This window comes from Mixophyes fleayi, chromosome 6 (assembly GCF_038048845.1).
Source record: "Mixophyes fleayi isolate aMixFle1 chromosome 6, aMixFle1.hap1, whole genome shotgun sequence".
In the NCBI taxonomy this organism is placed as follows: Eukaryota; Metazoa; Chordata; class Amphibia; order Anura; family Limnodynastidae; genus Mixophyes; species Mixophyes fleayi.
In genome coordinates, this window is record NC_134407.1 from 58,582,820 (window position 1) to 58,598,944 (window position 16,125).

The window sequence follows — 16,125 nt, forward strand, 5'->3', positions numbered from 1 at the left end:
CCTAACATACACACACAGAGAGACTAGACTCAATTTGATAGCAGCCAATTTACCTACCAGTATGTTTTTGGAGTGTGGGAGGAAACCAGAGCACCCCTTGGAAACCCACGCAAACACGGGGAGAACATACATACTCCACACAGATAAGGCCATAGTCAGGAATTGAATTGAACTCATGAGCCCAGTGCTGTGAGTGCTAATCACCAAGCGACCCTGCTGCCTGTCTAAATAATAAAAACCCATAAATTTATCCAGGTCTGGAGTTATGGTGTTACTACAACACCTCATCCCATCAGAATGTCCCCAAAAGCGGCCTTTCAGACCTTACCTGGTCGTTGAAACATGTCTAATTCACCTTCCATTTGCTGCAATTGACTGTCCATTCATGGTATCTATCTTTTCTCTTTGGGCTTGCCAGGCCTTTGGAGATCAGCCTCAATTTCCCTGTCCTTTCCCTCCTTCCTCTTAGACTTTTAATATGCGTACCCACACACACTTTGGGTATTTATAGTTTACTTCTGCAACTTTATTTTGTTGACAGCAAGGACTCTGATGCTTATTTCATGTGAAATTGTTGCCTTCATGTATGTGCCCATTGCCAGTGATGGATGTGTTTTGTTATATTTGATAAATTAAAATTGTTAAAAAAACAAAACATTTTTGTTAAATTTTATAAATCTCTGTATAATTTACCCAGACGTTCACTGCAAGCAGGCATGGGACCAGACAAGTTTAATGTATAATTTGAGGATAAACTTCTTCCTAAATTTACTCACCTTATTAAATGGCACTCAGGAAGTAACGATTATAGCTTTAAAAAAATGCTCATCAGCTTCTGGCCCTGATTGCTTTACATTATAAGAACTTCTCAGAGGTTTTAGTACCACTTCTTACAGATGTCTATCATAAGATAGGTGAGAGGGGCCCTTGGACATCTCCACCTTAGCAAATATAATGGCGATCCCAGAACAGGGAAGAGACACCCATCCAATGCTCAAATTATAGACAGATATTGCTGATATGGATAATCAATTCACACAAAATGGAAGTTGAATTAAAGCTGGTTATAAATAATAGGATGTGTAAGAGTTAAACAAGCTACAGTGCATATATATTGACAAATTAAGGTTTTCTGTTTTTCAGACATTGTTGCTTAAGGTGTGCGGGAAAACTTGTCTAAAGTATATCGCATAGCGTAACATATTTAAAACAAATGTGCCCTTCATTGATAATATCAGGGAACAGGGAAGCTGTGGTACAGTAAGTTAACGTCTGATAAGATATGGTAAGGTCTACTTGGATGTCTGCCTATATCTGGGGGATGATGGGAGATGTTGAGACACCCTGATATGTGGAGTGATATTATTGGTCTAAGATCTTATATGATGCTTTGTCTATGTATTAATTTAGCGGTTTTAAGGCATAAAATGCTTGCAAAAGTAATGTGAAATTACCATTGTTCTATTTGATTTGAATGGTCTGTATTGCGCAGACATAATAAATTGAGAATATGCTGAAGAGACTTTGTTTTTGGATATCAATGGCTACCAAAATTTATGTCACAATCTTAGCTAATAGACTGAGTCCCATAATCCCTTAATTAGTACATCCAGACCAAGTTGGAATTATCCTGGGGCAATGAGCTCCTGAAAACACCAGGAGGACCATCTACCTAATTCTCTCTATTAATGAGCAAAGAAAAAATGCCTTCTTTAATCTTGGTGCTAGATGCTGAAAAATAATTTAATCACATTTCCTGTGTTTCATACATATTTAGGGTGCTAGAGTTTTGAAGATTTCTGGATGGGATATCTGCCCTATATCGCACACCTTCTGCAACTTTTTCAGAACATGGACTGACTTCGAACTCACTTGTGACCACTAATGGTTCAAGACAAAGCTGCTCCCCTCTCCCCACTTATTTCCACAGTGTTATAGAACCCTTTGCAGCTAGGTACTAAGGAAATAGTTGGTATACGAGTAAGCACCACTGAACACAAAATAGACCTATATAAATTTGGTGCGCTACTGATGGGCCGATACACCCGTCCCCCAGCACCTACTTAAAGAAATTGATTAATACAACCAGTATTCGTGCTATGAAATGAATCCCCAGAATATGGCGGTCTTCGATTTCTTGCCATCTGATCCTTGTAACAGACACTATCATTTAGGTGGACTCTACAGGAAATCAACCATCATTAAGCAGATTGCCAGACAGTACCAGGCAAGCTTTTCCTGCTTACTGTTACGAGCTGCGGCGGCTGCGGGCACCGCCACGACTTGCTTTCCTCTGTCCCCGGTGGCCCTGTCATCTCCTTGATGACCGGAACGGCACTTTCGGTTTCTTGCCCGATTGTCGCGGCCTCCCGGCAACATAGGGCAGCCGGGCGCGTGCACCTTGATTACATTAAGCAGCACTTGGGAGGCTGATTACGTCATACAAATCCATGTTCCCGATTGGCTGCATTTAGAATTTAAGGCAGAGAGGACTTAGTGTTTATTCCCTGTGGATAGCTGACCTGCTGGGTGCTGCAATCCAGACTCCTGATAGATTTCCTGTTGTGATCATGGCTTTATTTTGGACCCGCTGGAACGCTGATTGCCCTGACCTCTGCTTGTTATTTGGATACCCCTGCTTGCTGCCAGCCCTGACCCATTGGCCTGTTTCTGACTACTCTGTTTGCGTCGGACCCCTGACCTCTTCTTACGTCTGACCACCCATTATCATCTGGATTCCCTCCTCCGGCCTTGCAGCTGCGGTTTTGCTAATAAACTTACACTACTATAGAGTTAAGACCTGGGAGCATCGGAGTACTGTGAGCACATCAAGCTCTACGGGAAAGGCGGCTGCTTTAGGCAAAGACCTCTACCGATTGTTCTGTAAGTTTATTACGAGTCCGGTCAGCCTAACATCTACGCTCTCAAGTTAAATCAGTTCTTGGCTCCTGTCCCATCACTTTATAACCTGGATTGGCCACATAAACTCTGAAAAAGAATCTCTTGGGAACATTAATTTCAACAGACAGTCCGCATCTGCATCCCTCACTAGGTTTTCAAGTTCCTGCAACGCTATAGTTCACACTTCATATGGGAACGAAGATGTACAAGCGGGAGATTCCGCATTCTACAGCCACACTTGCAAGGTGGAGCCTGGGTATCTCAAAATTCAGACGCCACGATGTGGCAGCACTGCTCGCTCAATGCATATAGAATAGCCCTAGCTTTGCTACAGTGCGGACTTGGGGGTAGGACAGAGAAAGCAGGAAAGTGAGGAAATTCCCAGAACCTCCGCCTTAAATCACAGTAACAACAGATTCCATCTTAGATTTTTCTTCTTTTTTTTTTTTATACGACAATTTGCAACTAGGGTCACTAGAATTAAGGAGATAAGGGAAGGATAAGATAATAAAAAGAGCGCCGACATTTACATGTAGTTTTTTTTAGTACATAGAAACAGAACATGTAAATTTGTGTTTGTAAAATTGGTGGTTCCTTATCTATTTTTTCTTTTTGGGCTTGCAGAGCGCTCGGCGCTCAACCTCAACTTCCCTGTCCCTTCCTTCTTTCCTCTCTCAATATTTCAATATGCACCCTCACACAACTGGGGCATCTATGGTTCATTTCTGCAACTTTACTTTATTGACAGCAAGTACTCTGCTACTTAACTTCATGTGAAATTGTTGCCTTCATGTATGTGCCCATTGCCTGTGATGAATGTGTTTTGTTATACTTGAAAAATTTAAATAAAAAAAACAAACAGTTGTAAGATTTATAACTCTGCATAGTTTACCCAGCCCTTCACTGCAAGCTGGGACCCAACAAGTTTAATGTATGGTTTGAGGATAAAATTAATAAAAACTTTTGTTTAGTTGGATTAAGTGAGTTGAAGCCTATTTTAATTTTTGCCAGAAAATACCTTGTTAACTTTTGGAAATGCTTTTGATTAACTTTATATTAAAAATTAAAAATTATTGAAAGTTATATTTATAGCGCCGCCATATTATACAGCGCTGTACAGAGAATTATTCACATTAGAGCATACAGTCTAAATTCCCTAGAATAATCTTTTAGTCAGCAGCCAATGTACCTACCATGTATGTCTTTGGAGTGTGGGAGAAAACTCACAAAGAAATTCCACACAGAGAGGGCTCTGGTTGGTAATCAATCTTATGAACCCTAGTGCTGTGAAGCAGCAATGCTAACCACTGTGCTACTGCTGTATGTGTATTATAAATGTTCCACACAGTTTGCTACTGTGCTAATTTTTGCTAAAGCATTATCCCCACTCACTAATAAATTGTACCTATATTAATCACTTGCCAAATTGAAATGTTTACCTACTGGGTCATATTGTTTTGCATCAAAATGCAGTCAAGACCTCTGTGAACACTGGCCTGACTTTTACAAGTCTGATAAGAGCTGTGTGTAATGTACCCATGCCTATGAAAAACCAAGAAGGATGACAAATTAGAGCAGACAACGCAGAGTTTCTGTAAAAAAAAAAAAGTGGCAGGGCAATGACATCTTTTAAGATTCAGTTAAATATTAAACAGGGTTATCTGAAGGTGACCTAAAATATAGCCTATTTGTAAGATGGTGTGTATGCTAATACCAACGTAGAGAAAAGGTAGCTGAAGACAATGGATAGCGCAACAATTAGTAGATATTCCCCAACATGTTTGCTTTTTAAGATCTCTAGTCTAAAGCTGGGTACACACTACAGAAATTTCAACCAACTTTTTATGCCGAGCGATTTTACATGCGATCGATGGTCCGATCGCTCGGTCCATGGACTGCATACACACTAGCCTTGTTTAGGACGATGAAGGGAAGAGCGGACGTCCCTTTAGCGACTTTTTATAGCCATGTTGTCGTGAGCAATGACTAATTTCGTACTCACTGTTGTGGATCGGTCGGAAGTTTATACACACTACACAACGGAAACGAGATTGGAACCAAAATATTAAACGGTACGAGCAACCAAATGAGGCGACAATCGTCCATTTGGGCAGACTTTCGACCATCCTGTCACTACACACACTGACCCGACTTTTGAACGAGCGGTCGTATGTCGGCTGGTTGAGCCGATGATTGGACGAAAACCGTGTAGTGTGTACCCAGCTTAAGTTCTTAGTAGAGATTATCCAACAGTTGTCTAGTTATGGTTTCAAAAGAGGCGACATTTCAAACACAGTGTAATTGAAACTTACCAACGCAAAGATTTTGCACTGCCCATTAGAAAAATAGTTATGTGCAGCAGGGCAAGGAGACCGCTCATAAGCAACACCAGGACAAGATGATTATGGCATAAGAGATAGACATGGCTAGCATATAATTGATGTGGGTGCCCTGATGGTTACTAATGAAATATGACTCAGGACATATAATGATATAGGCACTCCACTGGCTGGTATGTAATCATGTTGGAACCTCCTGAGGGGGCGAGGGCACCCGATAACACCTGTTTGCCAAAATAACTTATTAAAAACATACTGATGAGTACCTGTGATAAGAATATTAAATTGTAAAGTCCACTGGGACAAGCACTGGTGTTAATGAACACTGAAGAATATTGAGAACCTGAAGATCAAAAACTACCCCTCAAATATAAAAACTAGCCTTCATATAAACAGAAAAACATTACATTAAACATACATTAACTTTATTACATCATAAAAAGTACATTTGAATCTGTTATATACATTATAAGAGTATCTGTATTTATTCTCATCTGCGGTTTCTAAAATGATGATCAAATTGCTATTCTGCGTTAGATGCAGTATGAGCAGCCATAAAAACAAACCCAAAATAAATCCTGGAGCCAATTAAGCACTGTGCAGTTTTCTTAGTTTTAAACTTAAAAAAAAATAATTATATGGAGTGATAGGAAAATGAAAAACGGGAGAAAAAATATTTTAATTCAGTCTATAAGAGGAACTGTGCTTTCTCCTCATCGATGGAGACAACACAACGTCAGCTACAAGCAGGAACAAATGGAATTGTGTTCCAACATTCATAAGAAAACAAATCTCACATTGATACAAGACTGAAACATAATAGTGTCTGAAGACAGATGTAAACTTTTCTAGATTTTCTGAACTACAATGCTTTGCAATTGATTATAAATGACCACTTTGTAGGACAATTGGTTAAACATCAAGATTTGAAGAAAAAAAAAATAAAAAAAAAATATGGGCATACAAGTCTTTTAGAAATAGATTAAAATAAGAGTGACAACATTTAAAATACACTGTCTTTAAATGTCAGTCTGTGCAAACATAGAATAAATTAGCAGTATAGTGAAGATCCTGTTTTGAAATAAAGTGTTCTGCCAAATATACGTGCAATGTTTACTGCACTTAAACCAAAACTTTCCCATCTCTTGCACACATCACCACCCAGTACGTATAATCACACAGGTTTAGGCAACCTGGTGCTGCTGTTAAACTACAACTCCCAGCATCCTCTACTTCAACAGCTGCAGATGTGAGGCAAACAAAATAACTGGAAAAGTTCTAGTTTTACATGTAATATGGTGGAGACAACTATGCGACAAGGATATTAAGAGATCGTACATCATTGCTATTAAATAGTAATAGACTAGTAGAGAGGGAACGTGGTTATTCTGCAATGAATGTAAAATAGCACCTGTGCTTCCTTTGGTGGTTAAGATAAGAATTTTCCATAAAAGCAAAATGCTAATAAAACATTCCCAATGAAGGTGCAGATCTCGAGACAACATGAAGACACAAATATACGATCCTGGAAAATATTCAACACATTTCTTACAGAGAATGTCCTAAGCACAACCAATGGCTCTCACATTCATCTAAAATAAGGGATAGGGACTAATTTAGTATCCCTACAATGTAACAACAGATTACCTTTATATATCTTGTCATTTAAGTTTTCTTTGCGTTATAAAATGTCTTTACAGTGTACACAGTTTATTACAATCCCTCGATTGTTGGACTGATGATCAGCATGACTAGTCAGTTTATCAGGAGAAAATGAGACGTTTGCTTATTCCAGAAACCACCCACTGCAATTGTGTTCCATTGGTTTGTATATCTTCTAGAAGAATTATGGTCTTTAAATAAAAATGGTAGCTGATTTCCATGCCAGCACCACTACAAGTTCACAAGTAAATCAAGCATAACTGTGGCATCAGTTGACCTCAGAGATGGACGATGTTTCAGCGGGTCGAGGGGTGGACAGGAGAGGCACAGGAGAGGTAGCCTTTATTAAAGCAGGATTAAGGATGATTGGCAGCGACATTGGTGGAACTCCCACCTGTAATGGGGAAGTAAGGGGGTGCAAGATAAGAGGAGACTGAGCTGTAGGAGGAGGTATGTCTGTGACAGGGCTTATCCTCATTGGAGTACAGGAAGGACTAGATCCATGTACTGGAACTGTACATAGTCCTGGATTTGTAGAGTCAGCATCTGTGTAACAAACAAAACAGTTGTGACCTAGATAGTAATGCTCTGCTTTGTTTAAATAAATGTAGCGCCAATTCACAACAACATTAATACTGTATAATGTATGTGCATAAGGCACGGTTTCAAGGGCAGTAACCTGTTTAAAGCATTTATGGAGACTGCCTGTGTATTATGTATGCACTTTGTCTGTCCCTAGTTATGTCTATGTTATAGTATTTTTACTTTGATGGCTTGATTATAAAGAAATACTATGGATTGCCTGCTCCAGAAAGTGAACAGAATGTGGTCTGCATTACATTAGACACTATTATTAATTTTTATTTATAGGGCGCCACTAGGTGTCCGTAGCGCCGTACAGGGACTAACAAATTACAATACAGGGTGAGACAGCACAGTACAGTACAGTAAACAGTAAGCACAGTAACTCAGAAAGCTCAATGCACAGCTAGGGAGGGCGGGGGAAGGGAGAGGGAAGATCCGCATACGACGGAGCCCAAGAGGGAAGGAGTGGAAGACAGGGAGACCCTCAGAGGGGGGGAGGTGGGAGCGAGACGGGACGGGAGGGAGAGGGTCCTCGAGGAGGAGGGCAAGTAGCTGGAGAGCAGAGTTAGAAGTGGTGGAAACAGGAGGAGAGATGGCCCTGCTCAGAGGAGCGTACAATCTAAGCGGTGGGGTGGACAAACAGAGACACGCAGGGGAGAGAGGGAGAGTAGGGGGAACGGAGGCAGGGAGGGGGAATGAAGGGGGAGAGGCAGAAGATACGGTAGGAAGTTAAGTGGGAAACTGAAAGGCTTTAAGAAAAAGGTGGGTTTTTAAAGCCCGTTTGAAACTGGACAGATTAGGGGAAGTTCTGATGGAGGGAGGTAGCTTGTTCCAGTGGAGGGGGGCAGCGCGGGCGAAGTCTTGGATACGCACGTGGGAGGAGGTTATAAGGGGGGGGGGGGGGGGGAAGAGAGGCGACGGTCATAGGCAGAACGGAGAGGGCAGAATGGAGCGTGAATAGAGAGGAGGGTGGAGATGTAGAGTGCAGTGGAGTTGGCGTGAATGATATTCCACTCCAATCACGTCACTTGAGTGCTTCCTCTTCACACTGTGCCAGGGGAGCCTTTGTAAGCAGTAAATAGTGCATATTAGCAACTGAGGCTTGGATAGGATAACGTGAATGGTAACTAATCATCCTTACCACAGGGTCCTTGCTCAGTTGGTCTCTCAGGCTGTACAAGCTGAGGCACAGGCCTGGACTCTGTGACAGCAGCAACAGCATGTGTCTTCTGAGGATGAGGTTCAGTTGCAGCTATATGGGGTGGATCTGAAATAAATAACGCCATTATAATACATGTGGATTAATGATACATTATAGTAAAATGTAACGAAATCAGATGCATCTAATGTCTTAGGAAGATGCTTTAAAAGGCTGCCTAGCCAAAACATTGACATTACATATCTTCCCCCATTGTAGGTCTACATTCCATTAGTTCCTGAAGTCATTTAGGTTATGCACATTGCTATACAATCCCATGCAGCTAAACGGCAGAGTAGCGCATACCCTGTATTACTGTCTGTTTGAAAAGCTCCTCCCTTAGCCGAGGCAGGAAGCAGTCTATCCTCTCCCACGTGATCTCCCACAGGTCTGAGTATCCAGTCCGCGAGTCTGCGCTGTGGAATATTCCAGCAGTGTCCATTACTAGCAGCATGTTTTTCAAGGATTCAGGTATTGCCTCCATCTGAAAAGGAAACATTTCAAAGGATACAGTAAAAAATGCACATGGCTCATAATAGAAGAGAAGCGATCATTGAACAACACTGCATACTTACAGTCTGATCATTTAAAGGGGATCTATCATGGATGATTTGTATTTTTACAAGGATAAATATTTTGACTGATGCAATGTTTGAAGGAATTTTTTTTTTTAACAAATAACTGGCATGTGCTTTTTATAATTATGTTGCTACTTAGACATGCATGCAGAGATTCCAGAAAGGAACCTAGACAGTCGCAGACTCGCCTAAACACAGTACTATAGTGCTAGCCCGATAGATTTGGTTGGGATGGCTCAATCCTGCCTAGCAGTGTATTCTATTAACAAATGAACGCTGTAGCCCAACACTACATTTACAAGTTCTGCGATGTGCATTTTTAGATTTTAACTACACATGTATGTATTACAGGACAAGACTCTCTCTGGTTTGTGGAATCCAGACATAAAAATAAATCATAAAAAAACATGAGAAAAGCCAGTAAAAAGCTGTTAAACATTATATGGATGACAAAAAATAGGAACAGATCTGTAACTGATCCAGTATAAAATAATCACAGCCTGAGCTGAAGACTGAGGTTCTGTTATTTTTCTAGAAAACATGTCGGTGAACCTTGGTGAATCCAGCTGTCGCAATATAACCTCTCTTTCTACAACATTATTTGGAATTCTCATAAACAAGACATAAAAGCGCTTTGTCAATATATTCTATATACAAATATCAATAGCACGATAATAAAGATAAAAATGTCATAGCACAAACCAGCATCTGCATTAATCATACCAGTAAGTCACTGGAGCCAGCGTGCATGTACTTGTCCATAAATTCTAGTATTGTCAACCACAGGGCAGCAAATGTACTAAGAGAAAGCAAAGGAGACAAATGCTGCAGGAAGACCTAGAGAGAAGGAGAACAACATTGAACAAGCTGAACAAATATATCAAGAAACACAATAGCAGCGATATAATTAGCTATGCTTCAAACCTACTCAACTCTATTCTATGTTATGATTATTAATGTTACATACAGGTTTCTAGTGCAATCTTCTATGTTCTCTTTTTCTATACCTACTCAACTCTCTGCAAGCAGAAATACTAGAAATGTGGTATATATATATATGTTTCACAAGTTTTTTGCAGTCATGATGGAACCCTTTTAGGACTGATTACAGGAAAAAAAAAACATATTGTAGTAATACATAAATATGCTTTAGAATTTTTTATGTAGGAAATCCAATATTTAAAACAATGTTACATTTTAAATAAAAGACTCTCCATATCTCGGTTGACACACCTTAGACAGCAGGGTAGATGCTCGCATTCTTGTCTCCTCCATGCCCCCCACATCAGCTGGGCTAATATTCTCTAGCAGCTTTGTTAACAGTGGAAATAGCACCTATTACAGGCAGATGAGGGACCAGAAGAAAATATTTCACTAACTGGGTATTAAAGGGATTCAAGCCCTAAATTTTCTCTTAATTGCCCTTAGCATTCATATATTATACACATTAAACACATTTGCTGTAGGTAAAACGATTTCCTAAACGACAACATTTAAATATGTTCTTTAAAAACTACTAGTGAATCTCATTTTATGTATTTATAAAAGAAATGATGTGTTCACAATTTTCACTCTCCCCTTCAAAAATGAAGATACAATTGGCCAAGCGTACACTGAAAAGGGTAACATTAAAAGAGAAATGAAAGGAATCAGAGGGTAACGTTTCTCACCTTGTTAAAACATGCTTCCCATTCAAGTGCATCCAATATCTGTAGATCATGAACTAAGAGCGCTCTCTGCAGGTAAGTGAGAGCTTGCATTCTGACCTGGCGCCGAGCATCACAGCAGAGCCATGCAATTCCTGCAAGCAATCATATGACAGAAACTTGAGTTTAATGGCTTCAGAAAAGCCAATTAAATAGATATTGCCCTTAGCATAACTCCTTTAATGAAATTAATTAAATATTTGTAAAATACGTGTTTTTCTGTTTTGTTTTTTTTAAAGTTGTTTATCAAACATTTCAAGAAAATTATTGGGTCCACCATTGCACACTGACTAGGTATTGGTGGATTTTATTGAAGAGTTAGCAGAAATCCCAGTAGCACTTCATTTTAAGCCTACTGTATATTTGATCAAAATAATGTATTATGAAATTAAGAAAGCGGTTTAAAAGCTGCACGATCACTTAGGTGACAAATTAATTTTGTCAACCAGCATTAAATGTCAAAGAGTGGGTGGGAGGCTTTGAGTAGGACTGCTGCTTGCGATTGGTGCTCTTAAAGGTGTGTGCATCTAAGAAAACAGGAAAGGCAGATAATGGGAAACTGTAAAAGGTAGTAGAACATCGCTAGTTAGTACAGAAACCATTTTAACAAAGATAACATTTCTGTGCACTATTTCCCACCTTGTAGTAATGGACACCAGCAGTTTGACCACAGAGTTCTAGAGTCGGCTGTGATCTTTTCCCCTCCAGTCTCTAGATGGCGCTGTTCCTCTGCCCAAGAACTGTATATTGTGGCAGCCCTTGTGTGAAGTGTGTGCATCAGATCCAGAAGCTACAAGTAAACAGAAAGATGTGAAGCGATCTTACCATGAGATGAGGTGCGAGACACAAGTATGACAAAATATGTACTAGTGTATTTATGTCATAATTTATATATGTTGTACTTATATTTAATGAGATAGAATAGCATTTATAACAGCCATATTCTTTGAATATAACCACGGATAACTTTAAGGAATGAGATATTCATTATACGACATGGGCAATTTCCAAAATATTTTGTTTACTGTGGTTTTTGCAACAATATTGCCATTATTATTTGTGAATCTGTAATGATGGAGATATGACTGAGCAGATGTTACACGCACAATATCCTACAAGAATACAGGCCATGTCCTCCTCCAAGTAAAGGAAGAAGTACATATAGTTACATAGAGAGCAGAACCCCAACTCCAGAAAGAACAGCCCACTTTTATTTCAGGAATAGAGATTTGACCCCAAAACAGTAAAACAGATGGAAACCAAACAATGGTACATGCAGTGGAAAGAACCCAGCAAAGCCAGTAAAGAAGGTTTAAGCCTCAGAAACACAAAGGAGATACAGTCACTTGGGAGAGATGTGTCTGTTCAGTGCTCCATGTGTTTATGAGGTTGTGTTTGCATATTGAGTATTAAAGAGAAGTCAAATAAAAATATAGGCAATAGCCAGAATACTTTATTAAATGAGATGTTCACTTAAAATGTTTTTCCTGAAACTGGTATCACTCTTGCAGCACATTAGGTAAAAAAGTGTCATCATTCTGCACGCAATGGAACCAGTTATGTGACCATCCAGTGTATCCCCACATTGAGCTGTCAGTTCAATAAGACGCACTATGGCAGGAACAAACAAGACTACAGACAGCAACTTTAAAAAAGAAAAAACAGATTACATTTTATGAAATGTGTTCATAAAAAAAGATTTGTATTGAGTGTACCACTTCCTTAATGTTTATCAAAATTCTCACCTCAGAGCAAGGACAGTGTTTAAGGAAAATAAAACAGGGTGCAAAATATTTGTATGTGAGCAAATCGCCTAACTGTCCCCTCATGCATAGTAAAGAGCACAGCTTCACTACGGATTTTTCACCTCCTCCAGCCAAATCTTGTTATTGCATGCAAAAGATGATACTACATTTGGCATCCTGCATGCGCTTCCCAGTATAGATGGGTGCATTTACACACAGAAATACAAAAAACAAAAACTGCATTTCTGCCCAAAGGTAGTAAAGTGAAATCAAAGAAGCAACATAAGGCAATGGAAAATAATTTGCTGAAGAAATCAAGTAGTGCTCATTTCCTCACATAATCCAGTACAAATAGGGAGATATGAAGGAGGAGGAAAGGCCTGAAATACTTACATCATGACTAACCTGTAATGACACAGTGTGGTAGCTGGCTGGCACACTCTCGTCATCCTCATCGTCACTGTGAGAACGGTACTGGCGCTGGTTGGAGACCCTGGAGCGACGGATTGGGTTTTCCTTCTCCTTACTTTTCTTCTTGAAACGATTGGCTTTGCTGTCGTACTTGTGACTCTTCACTCGTTTCTCTTGAGACTTGTACCCTTTAACAAAAAAAAAACAACCCACATTTGTGTGACATTTTTCCAATCATGCATGGACGCTGTATGTATGTGATAAAGCTGGAGTAGATGTTACTGCAACTTCCGTGGTGAACCATGGTGTACATTACAGCTAATCCTTATTCAATGAAAATGCATGGTAATAGTCTATCTCGGGGCAGTCCAACTTGCAGCCAGATGTGGCTCCATCTTCCACAGACTATTATTATGACCTAATCCGAAAGGAAGAGAATTCAAAAATTTACTTTCCTTTATTAACACCTGCAGAGTGCTATATTGGCATATAACTAGTACAGTGGTGTAATGCTAGCTTAAAGCTGATTTGTGGGGTGTGCTACTATGCCAAGGGTATACTATACGGCTAGCAGCTACAAAACAGGAACATATCTTTATGTAAATACTTGGACACCACCGGTTTAATTGGTGAACCACAAAGGTTTGATTTGTTTATTAATCTTAATAATTCCACAAGGAAGCTTACTCTTCAAAATGTAGTCCTCCCCCTACTCTTAACTCCTTGCAAAGGAGAATAAATGTCAAGAGAACTTTAAATCCTTTGCTAAAGAGTATGCACAGCTGGACCACTTCCAATTACTTTCAAAACAGAATAAAAGGACGTGACAGCTTCCAATCCTATGTAAAACAGTATACATAATGCGATAACACTCCTACCTTCAATACCCCTCCACATAATTCAAGAATTCAAACACATTTATATGACAGCTTGCATACACATTTCAAACCCCCATCCACATTCAACTGCGCATTTTGCGCAGGACCTTTTATAGGGACATTTTATCAGATGGGAGATCTAGAAGTACTTTCACAGGATGCTTACTACAACACATGACTACACATGTTGGGGGGATACTTCGACTTATAATAAGACTGAAAACCATCACATATACTGCTCGTCAACATTCAGCTGTTTATTGGATTTCATTATTAGTTGTGAAATGTGTCTATACACACTTCAAGGTGGTAGCCACAAATATTTATCTTAACGAGAGTGGAGACAAAAATTCCATTCTTAGATGAATTCTGAAAATTTGATTTAGGGTCCTCTATATAAAAGGTAGTAATTTAAAAATAAAATAACAGGGAGTGGCTACAATAGTAAGTTCTATTATCTATTACCACTATATAATGCTTTACGCTCACCACCAGAGACTTTTTCTTTTTTTGAAACAATTTTTTTTATTGTTTATTTAAACACGTATAAAATCTCAGCAATGAGTTGTATATATGGAGAAGAACATAAATACATGAGGATAAAATGTTATCAACATTTGCAGACGTATAATAAATAAAGTGATGTAAAATCCAAATGTAGATTTGGTGTATATAATTCAAAGAGAAAACGCTTGTAGGTGAGGGGAGACAGACAGGGGGTTAAGGGGGAAGAGAAGGGAGGTATCTGATGAGGGAGAGAGATAAATAAAAATGAGTGAGTTTGTCTATGCTAATTAGAGCAAGAGATTGGCGTATTTAGTCAGTCATCTCCAATCAAAAAGAAGTATATAGATAATAAGTTAAAATAAGAAAATGTCAAACGGTAGAAAGGGGCGGTTCTGCTTCATAAAAGGATGTCCAGGGGTTCCACACAGCTTTGAATTGGAGTATCGTTGAGGGTGGCGGTTATACTTTCCAAGCGATATGTTGACCAAATAAAATTTATGATCGCAGTAAGTGAGGGTGGGATCGAGCTCTTCCAGTGCGAAGCAATCAGGCAGTTAGCTGCATTAAGAATATGCCTAATTAGTTTTTGGGTTGGGCGGGATATATTAGGGAGAGGTCTAGGGAGTAATGAAAAGAGCGGTGTGTCAGGAATTTGAATATGAGTAATGGAGGATATCAACTTATGAACTTGTTGCCAGTATGAGATTATCTTGGGGCATGACCACCAAACGTGCAGCAGGGAACCTCTACAACCACACTCCCTTCAACATCTGTCCGAAGAGGCTGGGAATATAGTATGAAGACGCGATGGGACCAAGTACCATCTACTATATATTTTGAATGAATTTTCTTTGATTCGAACAGAGATAGAGGTTTTAGCTAGATTGGTTCTAATCTTGGTCCACTCTTTAGGATCTATAATCTCTCCTGTGTCTTTTTCCCACGCGAGTTCATGTGGTTCTTTAGATGGAAGGCCGAAATTATTTAATAATTGGTATAATGTGGATATGAGGCCTCTCGTTGAGATTGGGTGCTTGCAGAATGATTCTAGGGGAGAGCACTGATCTGTGAGGGCTGGTTTAGGTAGGGAGTTGTAGAAGTGTATAATTTGTAGGTACTGATAAAATATTAAATTGGGAAAATTGTATCTTTTTTTGAGCTCCGCAAATGTAGGGAAGATGTTCATTGGAGCAATGTCCCATGGAAATAGAAGATGGTGGCGAGTGCAGTAATGGAAGGCTTTATGATTTATCCCTGGGGGGAAATCAGAAGAGTTCCATAATGAAACGAGCAGCAGGTATTGTGAACGAAGTTCATAGATACGTGTCACTCGATCCCAAATAGCTAATGAGAATTTAGCTGTGGGGATATGGTTTAAGAGTTTAGTTCTGTGCTGGGGCTTGGTCCAAAGTAACGAGGAGGGTTAAGTAAATCAGCTTCTATATGTGTTCAGACCCGCCAATTTGGGGGAGGGGAGGGGGGGGGGAGGAGTGTCAAAGTACGCATTGGACTAAATGAGTGGCTTGATAGTATTTTATTAAATTTGGTAAACCCAGGCCTCCTATACTTTGGTGTTTGAATGAAAGCCGAAGTCGGATTCTTGGTTTACGACCGG

General features: G+C 39.6%; 1 protein-coding gene across 8 annotated transcripts in view; it reads right to left on the reverse strand.

The window, feature by feature from the left end:
• Positions 1-5,648: 5,648 nt before the first annotated feature.
• GBF1 (golgi brefeldin A resistant guanine nucleotide exchange factor 1) overlaps positions 5,649-16,125 on the reverse strand; it is a 140,690-nt gene continuing 130,213 nt past the window's right edge. For 5 of the 8 annotated variants that reach the window (XM_075216634.1, XM_075216630.1, XM_075216629.1 and 2 more), the window contains 8 exons: positions 13,108-13,313; positions 11,609-11,759; positions 10,934-11,064; positions 10,497-10,598; positions 9,987-10,100; positions 8,992-9,169; positions 8,629-8,754; positions 5,649-7,448 (listed from right to left, as the gene is read on the reverse strand). In XM_075216634.1, coding sequence (XP_075072735.1) covers positions 7,171-7,448; positions 8,629-8,754; positions 8,992-9,169; positions 9,987-10,100; positions 10,497-10,598; positions 10,934-11,064; positions 11,609-11,759; positions 13,108-13,313 — 1,286 coding nt within the window. In that variant the 3' untranslated portion in view covers positions 5,649-7,170. The remainder of the gene's footprint in view (positions 7,449-8,628; positions 8,755-8,991; positions 9,170-9,986; positions 10,101-10,496; positions 10,599-10,933; positions 11,065-11,608; positions 11,760-13,107; positions 13,314-16,125) is intronic. The other 3 variants (XM_075216631.1, XM_075216636.1, XM_075216633.1) reach the window with 1 other exon arrangement.